Here is a 14,739-nt window from a genome sequence, read left to right as displayed (position 1 = left end):
TGAACATGGCATCAAGTCAGTGTTAAACATCACACTGTGTGTTTCCGTTATATTTATGCAATTGGTTGTCTAAACCAATTTTTATTACTATGTCAGCTTTGACAGAAAACAGTAGGAAATATCAAAAATGAAAAACTGTTATTTCAGAGTTAAAAAATATGCAAATTTCAAATGCTAAAATTAGTGCAATAAATATGGTAAAACGATTTTAGTGCTCATTTATCCACTCTTTCTTGTTTGACTTTGTAATATTTTATGAATCTTTGTTTTGTCTCTTCTGACAGCGTATGCTGATCAATAAAATTTTGAAATCTTATAAGATCTTTCTTAAGGTACTCTTTTGGAACAAAGTTTTGGAAAAGCAAACATTTGTGAACACCAAACCACACTGTTCAGAATATAAGTCAACTTTGTCAGAAGGAGTTGTAACTCTAATTTTAGTACAATAAAGATAGAAAGAGAGTTCTCTAAAAAATAGAATAAATCAGAAAGAAAAAACATTATGATCTTGTATTCCTTACAGATGATATTTACGTGGACATGTTCTTTCTTTTTAAGTTCAAATAGTAATTCTAAAAAACATACTTATCATACAATAACACATTAACCCAAAATAAATTCTAGAGAAGAATTAAAAATCGTGGAATACATCAAACCTTTACAAAAGAATTGTCAGAAAATTATTGGCATTCTTTTGACTCTCTATCTCGAAGGCTTTCCTCTGAAGAGCCTTATCGTTCTTAACATTCTTACTTCATGATAACAGACAGTACATGTATCTCTTCAAAATGGACATGATTTCCATGGTCTATCGCTTTTGATGGAATACATATTATTTTTTCTATTTATGACATATTCATGTTTCATGTTTCAAATCTATGCTTTGTGCCAAGTAGGTGTCTGCAAATCAGAACCTTCAGGAATTATTATTTACAGTAAAATGGGACTAGGCGTAATGAATTCATCAATCTATTTATTTCATCTTAATAAAAGTCAAAGTATTTGAATTTTGTACAAAACTGATAAATGTCTGTTACCCTATATAGTAACAATGACTATGTATAATTTTGTTTATTTAACCTGTTATGCCCAACAGAAATAACTATTTAGATACTAATAGGTAGAAGTGATAATAGATGATTGATTGATTGATTGGTGTTTAACGCCACTTTCAACAATATCGTGCTATTTCGTGGCGGTCAGTTTGTATTGGTGGAGGAAGCCGGAGTGCCCGGAGAGAACCACCGACCTTCGGAAAAATGAGAATCCTAGTCAATTAAAATTGGAGTCGAGTGCACCAGTGTTGACTGGCTAGTGATACAGTAGTTCGACTAGTTTGACCAATCGGCCACTGAGGCCCCATGATAATAGAAGGTGTATAGAAATAATAATATAGTAAAAAATTAAAAAATAGAAAATTTGTTTTTATTGAAAATAAAGGGAAAACAAATAAATACAAAATTGAGTCTCAAAATATGATTCTTCTTCCTGCATGCCAAAAAATATGAAAGGTCGATGTCTGATGATCATTTATCTCTTAGATCAACTTAAAATCTTTAGTATTTACAATAGTACATGTACGTGAAAAGCTGAATGTTTGAAAACAGATGCGTCATTTCAATATACATTGATAATTTGGAGATTGGTTAAAAATAAAAAGGAGAAACAAAACAATCTTTAAATGAACTGTTTCCTTTAAAAAGATGTCTATTTTTGTACTTCCCATCATTGAAACCTTATAAACACACATCAAAACACCTTCAAATTTAGGATTTATTAGCAAAACGCACCAATGTACCTTTTCTATAATTTATTTACAAAAACTGATCTGAATATCAATATGGTAATTGCATTCAAATTTTGTCAGATATTGTTTTATGGGTGATTTTAATTGTTATTGCAGGTCAATCGAATACATACCTGTACAGGATCAAACATTGATAACTTTTTTGTAAATTATTCAATGTGAAAAGGTGCACCAATATTTGTATATGTACATATACAAAAAAATACTCGTATTATTTATTCCATATGTGTAAGAGTTGTCATTCTTGTGAAACATGGTGTGGTTCTTGGATAGGTAAACATAATGTGACACGTTCATAACTCTAATAAGATGGAATAAAGAGTTTAGGGAGTAGTGGACATCTTTGCCAGACCGCAACCTAACAAAATGTGATTGTTTTCATCAAATTGAAATAACATCGGAAATACAGATTTAGATATATGAGCATGTTTATATAATGTATTATGTCTTAATTTAAACATTTCACATACATAATAAAAACATCCAGGCTTACCTCAACAACATTAACACCAACTTATATTTAAAGTAAACGTGATTTTGGACATTTATTAGATATGAACAAATTTTTATCGGAATAAACATCGTATTGTATTGGCACAGGTATCGCTGATTTTGATCGGAAACACCTGTACATGGTACGGATAATTTAGAAGTGTGTCGAAAACGATGGCATATCCTTATTAAAAATACTTTTTTCTATATTTCATATCTTCTTACAGATACTTAGGATTCATTAAACGTAATTGTTGTAATATCTTTTTCTTTCATTTCTTATAAAGGTACACTACAATGGGAACGGATTGATTAAAACTAGTAAAACCCGATTGCCTTAGATCAGCAGTAAGGCATTCGCCTTTACATCATTTTACTGTCCGCATTTTACTACTGAATTGTACAGTCCTGTTTTTTTTTTGTAGTTTTGGTCATCGCTTGTATGTCAATTCATAACATCGATATGGATTTGCAAACTTTTACGATAATATACGTAACAAACAAATAAAAATTTATCATATGATTCGACATATCAATATGACACCTATGATAATCATCAAATTACAACTTCAAAAGAACTATAAAATATGTATATCATCTCAACACCTCAAACATTCAAACTATGACATACACTTTACAACAGAGAGACACATTAAAGAACATAGAGTCGTTGAGTCATCTTAGCACCTTGTAGTAGACCATGGGAGAAAACGAACATGTCGATAAACAAAAAGGCTATGAAAAAGTGGGTGGTATCAATGTTAACTGTTTGAAATATTGTCTTAAAACTATACGTACATAAAATTATGGTTATGATTTTTGCATTTAGTCGTCGTAAACTATGTATTTTGTCTAATCATTTAATATTAGGTCAATAACGTTGTGGTTTTCAAAATCGAAAAAAAAATGTCATTTTAAAAGACAAAAGTTGACATTATTATAATGCAAAAATTAAAATTTACTATTTTGAAACCCTTGTAATTTATGTATTTATAAAGACCTAAACGTTATAAAACCTTTCCAGGAAATGCTAATTTTAATCCATATTACACAACTCTTGTATGTACAATGTAGGCTATTGCTATACAAATGAATGGGATTTGACAAGGAGTTAAGTATGAAGAATTAGCATTTAAAATTATATTGCACTTTGGTTATGTACTTGTCGACACAGTAGCATAAAGAAAGAAAGGTTGTGATTTTTTTTTAAACAATTGGTTTATGGCACGATAATAGTATGAAACAAATAAAAAAACAAACAATCAAATATTTAGAATTGATACTCGAAAATGTCAAAATAAATTGAATATCCATGTTGTTAAAATTAAAACATGCTTGTAGTCTAGAATCAAAGACAAAACTGAAAATGATGCAATGTCTTAAGTTTCGTTCTGCAGTGCATTCTGTCGTTACAATTAATAAGCGAATCATTATTGGAAAACTACATAGATATATATTTATTTTCTAACTGCACATTCAATCTATTCAAATCTTTTTTTTCTTTTGATTTTGATTGAACGAATAAATAACTCAATTTGACCTAAAAATTAAAAAGTTTTTCATTACTTATTAGAAGTCATTGCAACTAGTTTATTGATAAAGTTGGGACAATCTAAGGTCACGAAACTGAAAGTATGTCAGATTACTGAATCTACAGTAATATCTTCTGACTAAATTCGTTTACAAATCACCGGCTTAGCTGATGGCGATTTAAATGACAAACTTGTCAAAACATATGATTGATTCGGGAAGTTTGTACCAATGACAGTAAAAATGTGTCCCAAAACACGTTATAGACAAGTGTGTAACATATGAATCGATGTCGGTGGAGAGAGAAATCCGAATTTCTATATTACAGTTCATCAGTCATTTTTGAAGTGGCCTGCCTTCATTCATCAAACGATGAAAATATAATTTGTAATATATGATGACTTTATAAGTTAATAATTTTGTCACTTAATAACCACATTTATTAACCTCTATTAACATTAGTAATATTTACATTTGTGGATACATTTTTCATTTCTTTTAAACGATAAATAATTTGACGAAATACCCTTAGCCAGTAGATATTTGGTGAAAAAAGCGTCAAATTTAACGCGAAAACATTCCATTAAATAGGAAAAAAATGACATCTTCTTCAATGATGAACACATTTTCAGATATATAAACCACTTAAATTCAACGCTGTCTTTCATAAAAACAATGGTCAATTTAGTGCAAGGGAAGTTTTGTCTCAAAACATAACAATGTAAAATAAGGATATGTGGTATGATTGCCAATGAGACAACTTTCTACCAGAAACCAAATGACGTAGATGCTAGCAACAATATTTGACCGTGCGGCCTTCAACAATGAATAAAACCCATACCGCATATCAAGTTATAAAAGGCCCCGACATAACAAAATGATTATGTATAACAGAGAAAACCAACGACCTGATTTATGTCCAAAACAACAAATAAAAAACAAATATGATAAACAGCAACAAACGTAAACACCGAATAACAGGCTCTTGACTTAGGAAAGGTACATACAGAATATGACGGAGTTAAATGTCTTTATTTTCTGAATCTTAAGATTTCTGCCTCAATGTCGTTTACTCATAATATTATGTCTTTAGTTTCATAAAATCAGAAAACTGATAGAATATTATCACATTGCATGGTTTCAGTTAACAATAATATCGCTGTTTCTTTAAAATGCTCCAATAGAAACTTCAAAGAATTGACTGCTTCTAACTCCTAGTTCAATATGGAAAATTTCTGTTAAATGCACAAGAGTAATATTTTGTTATACTATAAAACCACTCAATTAGGCATTAAATGCAAGTGAAAACTACCGACAGGTTATGATGTAAAAAAAAAAACAGGAAATGTGGTATGATTGTATATGAGACAAATACCCACCGAAGACTGAGCAAGAATGTAAACAACAGGTCAACGTACAGTCTTCAACAATGAGCAAAACCCACACAGTACTCTTTCGTCTTTTTCAATTATATATACTTATATATATATATATCTCATTCAAATGTAGTTTTTGAGTTAAAGTTAGAGCTCTGAGTTAAAGTGGAATAAAGTATAGATGTTCTGGGCCGAACTTTCTACTTCGCAGGAATTCATGTACAATTAAAAGAAAGCGACATAGTGAAACAAAGCAGTACGGTGGACAGTAATTACTTTAATACCACTTCATTTTAACTCTGGTGGATAGTTGTCTCATTGGCAATCATACCACATCTTCTTTTTTTTTTTTGTCTTTCTTTCCCCAACCTCGCGTAGATACTAATAGGTCAACATTGAAGATTTAGGTTTCATGTACTGTTACAGGGCAGTTAATTTACAAATTTTAATAAATGTCATATTTCAAAATATATCAATTATGGTATATTTACAAATGCAAATTTCCATTTGACATTTTCCAATTTACAGGGATTGCTTTATTTCAGCTTATCATGTAAATTATTTCGGGAACAGCTATATGAAAAGATTTAGATTATATATTTTTGTTTAAATGTTTTTATCAATAAAAATATTTATATCAGTTCAATAATATTTGACTTTTTAGCATCTTTATAAGGAAAATAAGAGGTCTGTTTATTAAAAAAAATTAGAAGTGAAAATAAATGTTCTATCTTCCACTGTGGAGAACCCGAATCTAATAATACCTCTATATATAGAGTTGATATCATGATTCTGTTGAACATATCATTATTTTAATATCAAAAAGTGTCATTTAAGACTATATTCTGACTTGAGGCAAAGGATTCTAATTTTCTAAACAAACTATTTCATGTGATCGACCTGATAAGACCGGTATCATAGTTAATCTACAAAATGAGTTTATAAATTGTTTAAAGGAGGAGTTTTTTAAGTGTGTATTTAGGAAGTAATAAAATCTCTTTGTTATATCAATATTTGCGCATAAAACAGATTAGATAAAGCAATTTAGTCGTTATTGATCGACTGAAAATCAATAAATGGATATCTCGCAATGAAATCGGTTTTGAAAAATGTAAATAGTGTGGAGTTCTGATTCTGCTGACTACATATCACCAACCATGTTTAAAATTATCGAAATTTTAATTTTCCTTAACACGGAAATATTGGTCCATATTGTACAATATTTTTCATTTACTTTTCCATAAAAAATATCAGGTTATTATTAGTATGGTGTAAGGAAGTGACTTGTATTATTCGATATTTTGGGTAGGAAATGAATATTTTTTTTTATAATTTGAATTTAAAAAAAAAACATCTGGCATCAAAACACGTTTTTCAATATCATTTTGATTAATTATACAAGGTAACAGTTTTTTCGGATATACCTTTATTGTTGCTTTAAATTTGCACTATTTTTTATAAAAGTAGATAAAAAAGTTTATAACAATAAACATTTTATTATTGCATTGTTCTTATCTAAATTCAGCGCCACATATGTTCCATAAATTTTATAAATTGGTATACAACTTTTTACCAATAATTTACATTTCAAATGATTATGTTGTTTTCAATTTAGATGTAATTATATGTTTTTTATTATTCCGACCGTTAAGGACCACAGTGTTCAAAGTCATAACCAAATCGAGGATATCTGGTACAACTATCACCATAGGACGATATTGATTAATTGTTGGTTGCATATCATCCAGTGGAATATATTTCATGTTCAGGACGACCATTGGACTAGAAGGCGACCATCTACAGATTAGTCATAGATTGCTTTGGCCGTGGGACCAACGGCCCCAGCCAGTCTTTAAAATAGCCGCCAGATGTCATAGCATTTCGGCTAGGTCACATAACAACCTCAACCAATGTGGTATATGTCAATGAAACAGAAACACAACGACAAAAACAATCAGTAATCTAGAGTTAAGGCAACATACAGTCTTCAACAACCGTCGGGTGTCTATACAATATGTAAAGCTCGTCTCGAGTCCATAAAATCCATACTTGCTATTGTTGAAGGTTGTATGATGACCTCTAGATGTGTTTTGATTATTTGTTGTCGTTGTGTTGCTGTGTCGTTGATATAAACCTCATATATATTTTATTCCATGTATGAAGTAAGCTGTATAAGGGAAACAAAGGTGAAACATTTTAAAAAGTTATGAATCCATTTAATAAAATTTAAAAAAAAAACGGATAACCAGCAACGCATAAACAACAGACTCTGGGATAGCGACAGTCATAACTAAAGACTTGCAGATCGGCTATCGTCCAATTATAATATATTATAAGACGTGAAAACTTTACAAAACCAATGTAGAGTGTGAAGTTTTTGGGGTCTATTTTTGAATTTTACTTTAACAAAATGTACAAAGATCTTGAACAGTACTAAGAATCTCGAAAGTAGTCAATAAACGACAGCAACGACACACCTAGGACATATCGTGAACTTTCACAAATGTGCTGAAACTTTGGATTTTGGAAATACTAAGGATTTTCTTCCCCAGAAATAAAGTACCTTATCTGTATTTGGTAAAACCTTTCTGAAGTTTAGGCCATCAATGCTTTTCAATGTTGTACTAAATTTGGCCTTTTAACTTTTTTGATTCGAGCGTCACTGGGAAGTCTTTTGAAGATGAAACGCGCTTCTGCCTTACAAAATTTTGACCCTGATGAGTTTATTTGTGTCTTACTTAGTAAAATGTTGGCAAAATGCTTCCAGATAATGAACTGACAGATTCCAATGCGAATGTTATTAACGTGACTATTGTAGAAATAAAAAGCACGTGTAACCTAATATACACAAATCGCAAAAGAAAGCATTTACTGGTAATCTCAATCATTTTCAAAAGACAATAAAGGCAGACGTTTCTGCCCATAATGATCGAATTCTGTTTCCGTCGTTTGCAGTTTGACTGGACATTTCTGAGCAGCGCAATTACCACCGTCTTCAGCGGAAAGAGCTGTGATTTTAGTAAGACAGTTTAGAAATATCGTAATTAACGTGATCTTCCACGAGACTTCTACGTAATTAAAGAGCGTTTGTTGTCTTGTAAGTGATAAGAAGAACGGACATTTTGATGATAGGTGTGAAGAAAGGGAAGCAAATACTAAATGAGAATTGTAATTAAGTCTGAAACATTGTGACGTCAAATGTTTGTCTTTCAGAAAGAATTATATTTTGTGTAAAGGTTACTTTTCGTATGTTTGTAGAGGTTTTTAACATAGAAAATTGAAAAAAATTCTGACAATTCAATGAAACAGTTTCAAAAATGTTGAGTCTCTTGACTTGTCTTTGGAAATTAAAAATACAAGTCATAAGATTTCCTTATATCAATATTTCATGACATAACTATACATTTAAGATCTTAAGATAATTTAATAAATTAAAACTATCTGTGGCATTTCTGGGATTAAGTCTTAAACAACGTGAATCTGGCACTAACATATTCGAACCATTAAGCATGAAAATGAAAGCAGAAAAGTTTATTCCATGTCGACTGTTAAATGGGGAGAAAATCGATCAAAACGACTTTAAATCATTTCTGAAAAGGACATGATTTTAATTTGATGCCTCTTGTCAAAAGCAGATTTAGCCTCTTGTATCTGCTTAACCTGTCGATATTCCGAAAGTGATCTCTGATGCAGGACCGCGGTTAATGTCTCAGGATCGCAGCTAATGTCTTAATTCATCGATTCTGGGATGATTATTATGTTAAATTTTACAGTTCATACAATGGATGAAAGATGATCGTTTTCACGTTGATTTAAATAGAGAAAGGAGAACAGCATCTGTTGAAATCGGACACATAAGGTGTTTGCTATATTAATTTTTCGTCGGGCATTTATATTGGGGCCAAAGGGGAATAAAAGTAAAACATGGCATGTTAAAAACTAAACTTTTATAAATCAGAAAAATATAACGTTTCCTTTATGAGTTCATCTTTTATAGCAAACCATACAAATAAGCAATATTATCATTTATTGGATGTTGAGAGGGAGTATTAATGTTATGAAGTCATCACCCTAAACAAGGCCTCGATTACGCCATTCTTTTTTACGTCCCACTGGGATAAGGCGTGTGCCCTTTTATGAAAAAGGTAAAAGGTATGAAAATATTTGAATTACTAAAATCGATATGGCACAGGTTTCAAATAAAAAGCTTCATAACATTCAAGCAACTTTATACACAATCTAACAGTGATTTTAAATTTCAAAGATGGCTAGAGTCAATGGATGCAGTTATCTGTTTTGATATAGTTGTAACATATGGTACACAAAGATAACTTTAGAGTAAAATAATTATATATTAAAAAGAATTCATTATCAAAGCTTCTTCTATAGGGCGCAACCAATGTACCCATCCCTAACTAAACCCACTTGCAGGTTACGATCTATAAAAACACTTAAACTGTGACACCAGCAGGTTCCTCTTATCGTGCATATTTTTTTATAAAAGAACTTTTTGGTTGGCATAAATATAATTCATTTGCATTTTAGTACCTTTTTACGATTTGCATTTTTAACAAATGCAGGTATTAAAATTTCCAACTTTCACCAATACAGCGTTCGTCGAATATTATTGCTCCTTCTGAATGTATTTTCATAAATATATTTAAAGAATCTGTTTTATGCACGTTCCTCATATCCTCAAATATGAGAAAACGTAATTCCATATACACTGATAAAACATTTCAAACTTCTAAACATTCCTTCTTCTCGTGAAGTCACCTCTAGCACGTTTGGCACCGGTTGAACGTGATAAAACTACAGTGTGTATTTTATTAATTTGCATGTCGACGAAGATCCGAATAATTTAATAGAAAAGCAAATTTACTAATAAAAGACAATATTTACTTTTTACGTCTAAAGTGGATTAGTAAATGCAAGATATTGAATGGGTAGACTATACCACTCAACTTTGACTATTTATGCAAACACTGGAAAGATTCAGAATAGAATACTGAAGGGCCAATTCCGGCATATGCGTGTGGCGTAAGCAGACGACAGCCTCGACTACAACCGCAATGAAACGCTGCTTTCTAAACGTTATCTGAACAAGTATGTGTATTTTGACCCAAACAACCCTTTGCGATATCAAAGAGGCAATTAAAGAATTAATCGACCATCCTTAGTTGAAATAAATTTGTTTGTTTTTAAGGGGGGTTAAATCTGACAAGCTTCATAAGCTATAAAACTTCCCCAAAAATATACTAAATTATGAAAGAAAACAGGTATTTCGACTTTTTTTTGACAAACAAATACGTTAAGAACTATTTTCATTGCATATGGACGTTTTATAAACTGGAAAAGAGCTAATTAAAACATAAAAACATTTAATTTCCCAATATATCCAAAAATTATCTATGACGAATAAAGCAGGTAGCACGGTTAAACAGTGTATCTTTTTTAAAGTTAGTATCGTTCATTCTTCTTTGATATGACATTTGAAAACGACCCAATATCTTAATCAACGAAAATGAATTGACCGCCCATCCAAAAGTATTTTACAAGCCCTCAATGGTTAAGGTGTTACCAATCGCAAATTATTCTCATGAAAATTATCCTCAAAACTGGCCAATATATATATATATATGGACATTTATTTGAAGAAGAAAAAAAACCATGAAATTCAGTTCTTCTTGTCCAAATTCTGGTACAAATAAATTTCATTTTTTCTATCTGAAATGCCTTATTTAGTTATCCAGCCAGACAATATAGGCATAAAGGATTAGAAGGTTAGAAGAGTTATAAATCCGATTCATCAATATCATGTATATTAGGTTATTCCCAAAATATTATGAAATTCTATAAATATCAACAGGTGTTAATAACAACAACACCAGTGAATCAACGCCATGGACAAAGATAAATGGTCTTCATAATGGACATTATATATTTTACAAGTAGGGGGTGTAATTACAAGGAAACGTTGTCAAAAAACTTGTAAAGGTATTCTGAAACATTTTTCATAAGATATGACAAAGCTATGACAGACTTATCATTACTATTAAAACATATAATCTGCCATCTTGTGACAGGAACTTGTCGTTCATATGTCTTGACTTATATAAAATTGGTATTTTCACAACAATTTGGTGGCAGTAATATGAGTTTTCAATATTTTCTATGTACGCTTAATATAATTTTGTAAATAAAGCTAAGAGGGGCGCAGGTAAATTGGTAAGATGTTAATTGAGTCCACGAGTGTATAGAACTGTTTGAATTCCGAAAAAATTAATTCCCAAGTAGCAAAGAGAATAGGGGTGGAAGTAGAAATAGATTATAATCAATAATAATCTGAGTTCGGGATTCAAGAAAGATTTTCATTGGTTTTATGGTTTCGTGGGTCTATCTAAGGAGTCGTTTTTCCTTAGATACAAATGTCTAATATTTCTCATATAAATCAAAGCATGAAAAAATGGGCAAATGAGCAAGGAAATCGTTGCATTTGATGGCACGGTCTATCATTGTTACGAGTTGCTCAATAGCAAACAGAAACACTTATGCCAGGAATGTTGCGAATAATGAAAAACTACCTTCCCGTGATTTAAGAAATTAACACGATTGCGAAATTAACAACAGAAATGTCTAAATGAAAATCATATTTACTTGTTTTTATTTAGTCATGCAGTAAATAACAATGATGTATATTTACTTTTATAATCATATATTTAAAAGTTTCAAGGTCAATATTCCGCACCTTTATCATTTTATTTTAAATTGTAGCATATATTTTTTAATTCTTAAATTTAACCTCTTCAGTAAAAAGATAACTCAAGGCCAAACATGTTATGTAAAAGATCGAACGTTAGTTATACGTTTTCTTAATCAACTTCCTAATTAATTAGACAATAAATTTCAATTTGATATTTAATATGTGAATCATCTTTGCATTGTCTCCCATAAAAGACACCACAAGTATTTTTAATTTAACCGCAGAAGTCAAGATACAGATCAACCCAATTAGTTGTTTTTCTCTGCGGCGTAATTAATTTCCATTGCTTTCAAATTAATAAAAGCTTATACAAAGAGCACTAAGATTTTCGAAATGCAGCTTAATATATTTTTAAAAAGCCTAGAAAACATCTTTCTGGTTTAAATTTATAAATATTTAAAAAGACAACAAATAAACAAACTTTCAAAATTTAGTTTTGAAGGTTTTATAACCCCCATATAAGGATAACTTATAAAGCACTCAAAATGTCAAATAGTATGATTTAATTCCTTAATTCTTTTAACATATTTTTATACTTATGTAATATATTGTCAATATTTGTTTTGATCAAAAGATTGAAATGCCTCCCAGATACGAACCAAAATGTGGTTTACAGTTTTGTAAAATATATGTTTTCTTTTGTTAAGCTTTGTTTATAACCGTTCTCAACAGTTATAGATTATACATCTAGATAAAAGCAACTGACCGTTAGAAATATAATTGTAGAAAAAACACTACGTTTCCTATTTTCTCATCAAATAATTTCAATTTCTAATAAGTAACTATAAGACATTACGAATTTAGATTTACAAGCATATTGTATATCTTAAAAGATGTTTACATTTTTCCCCCGTTATTTTGTAATTTTAAGATCTATAAATTCAAGTTTATTCATTGTTTTGTTAAAATTTTATTTGTAAGACTCGTAAATAAATATATATTTAAATGCTGTTCAATCTTTTACGTGACTGATGAAGTTGAAACCGGTCTGAAATGTTTCAGTTTACTATTCAATTCTGAAATACATGCAGCGATAGTGGTGTCGGATTATATTATAAATTATCAACTTAATATATATTTAAACCTTAAATTTTATTAAAATTGAATTATATTTTGTGTGGTTTTTTTTTCAAGAAAACAGTATTCAAAAATAAAAATGTTAAAATTTGATATAGTTGATCGTTAATTGAAGTATTAAAATAAAGGTCCTTCTCTTATAATTTGTGGCTCAACAAATCTTATATTTTTAAACGATATTATTTGATCTTAATTTTGTTTAAATTTGGCATTAATAAGCGATAGAAAAATGGATAAAAGTAATGCCAAACTAAACTTTTAGAAAAAATGTAGAATGTGAATTTTCAAAATCATATGTTTTTATAATCATATCACATGAAAAATGGTTATGCCGATAAAATGCATGCTACGTATCTCAAAGATTACGCCGAGTATCTTATTTTAGATAAAGACTGCATTATTTTGAGAATACATTTCATCACAATAATTTGTTAACTTTTTTTTTCTCCGCGAGATCTGTTATCTATTAGCATCTACCAATAAACTATTTGAAAACAAGAAGAATATCATTATTCTCGGTAATCTACAAGATGCCGATGCAATGAAAGCATTAAAACTAGACAAGTAACTATTAGACAAAATCATTAACCAGATACCACGAGACTTTGTTCCTGTGGTTTATGTGTATTACTATTTGCGTCAAAGGAAAACTCACTGGGAAGAAACATACGTATACAAACAAAACTGTCATTATACTGATCATAAACTGTCAAAAAATAGAACGTTACAATGTAACGTAGTAATAAACTAAACATGGACTTTTTACACTACCTGTTTTTGGGGTGTTCCGTTTAATTTGCATCCACCGGAACGGCTTTGTTTGCAGTTCTTGTCCAGAAATAGGCTCCTGTTTTATTTGTGTTGCATGAGATGGTTGCTGAAGAGAAGAACCATACGGGTTTGACAACGAACACGATCCGTAATTTTCTAAACAAGCGTTAGGATAGTTTGTCCGTCCGGGGGATAGACTCATCTGAGCCCCTCCAAGATGAATGTCACCGTTTATTGTCAAACCATTATGATTATGCCCATTTAAGTAATTGTCCACCAAATGGCTTTGGTTTTCAGGTAGATCATATCCGGAATTTCTCGAATGTCTTGGAATGATAGTGGAATTTACTGGATATGAAAGACACTGTCCGTTTCCAAGTGAAAGGTCTACTCCGGACAAATTGTGTGGAATGACATTTTCTGATCCGTAATAATTTTGTCCCGTATCTAACGAACGATTATTAACAGCATTATATCCATAAATATTGTTTGGGATTTCTGAATTAGAATAACCGTTTCCATAATGTTGCGAATCTAAGTTACAAAGTGTGTAATCACTCTCAGTATTCATAATTTAGAACGTTAAATTGTCAATAGGGGTGCCTAAATTAGCCCGTCGATCTAAAGATAAATCTAAAATAAATGAAGCTAAATTACAACTTGAAAATGACAAGATTAGAGAGACTTATACCAGCCACGTGACAATCTCTATCCAATCACGATCAATTTAACTACATCAGTTGGTAGTCAACGTTTGATTGATGGATTATTTCACAAACTTACTCAGCCGTGACGGAGACGTCGACGTCCTTAAAAACAATCATCAATGCTTTATGAACTCGTTTTTTTCTGTTTATTTTATGCAAAACGCATAAAACTTGATTGGTTCTGATTCTTATATCAATATTTATTTTTCTAACGGT

The 14,739-nt window shown here is 30.5% G+C and overlaps 1 protein-coding gene across 1 annotated transcript in view; it reads right to left on the bottom strand.

Annotated features, from left to right (window-relative positions):
* Nucleotides 1-14,479, bottom strand: part of LOC127729520 (homeobox protein Hox-A1a-like) — a 28,337-nt gene extending 13,858 nt beyond the window's left edge. Inside the window, exon 1 of the mRNA XM_052237353.1 lies at nucleotides 13,817-14,479. Within this exon, the coding sequence (XP_052093313.1) occupies nucleotides 13,817-14,387 (571 nt within the window). The 5' untranslated portion in view covers nucleotides 14,388-14,479. The remainder of the gene's footprint in view (nucleotides 1-13,816) is intronic.
* Between the last annotated feature and the right edge of the window lie 260 nt (nucleotides 14,480-14,739).

This window comes from Mytilus californianus, unplaced genomic scaffold (genome assembly GCF_021869535.1).
Source record: "Mytilus californianus isolate M0D057914Y unplaced genomic scaffold, xbMytCali1.0.p SCAF_2, whole genome shotgun sequence".
Classification (NCBI taxonomy): domain Eukaryota; kingdom Metazoa; phylum Mollusca; class Bivalvia; order Mytilida; family Mytilidae; genus Mytilus; species Mytilus californianus.
This window is presented reverse-complemented; position numbering and strand designations above follow the sequence as displayed.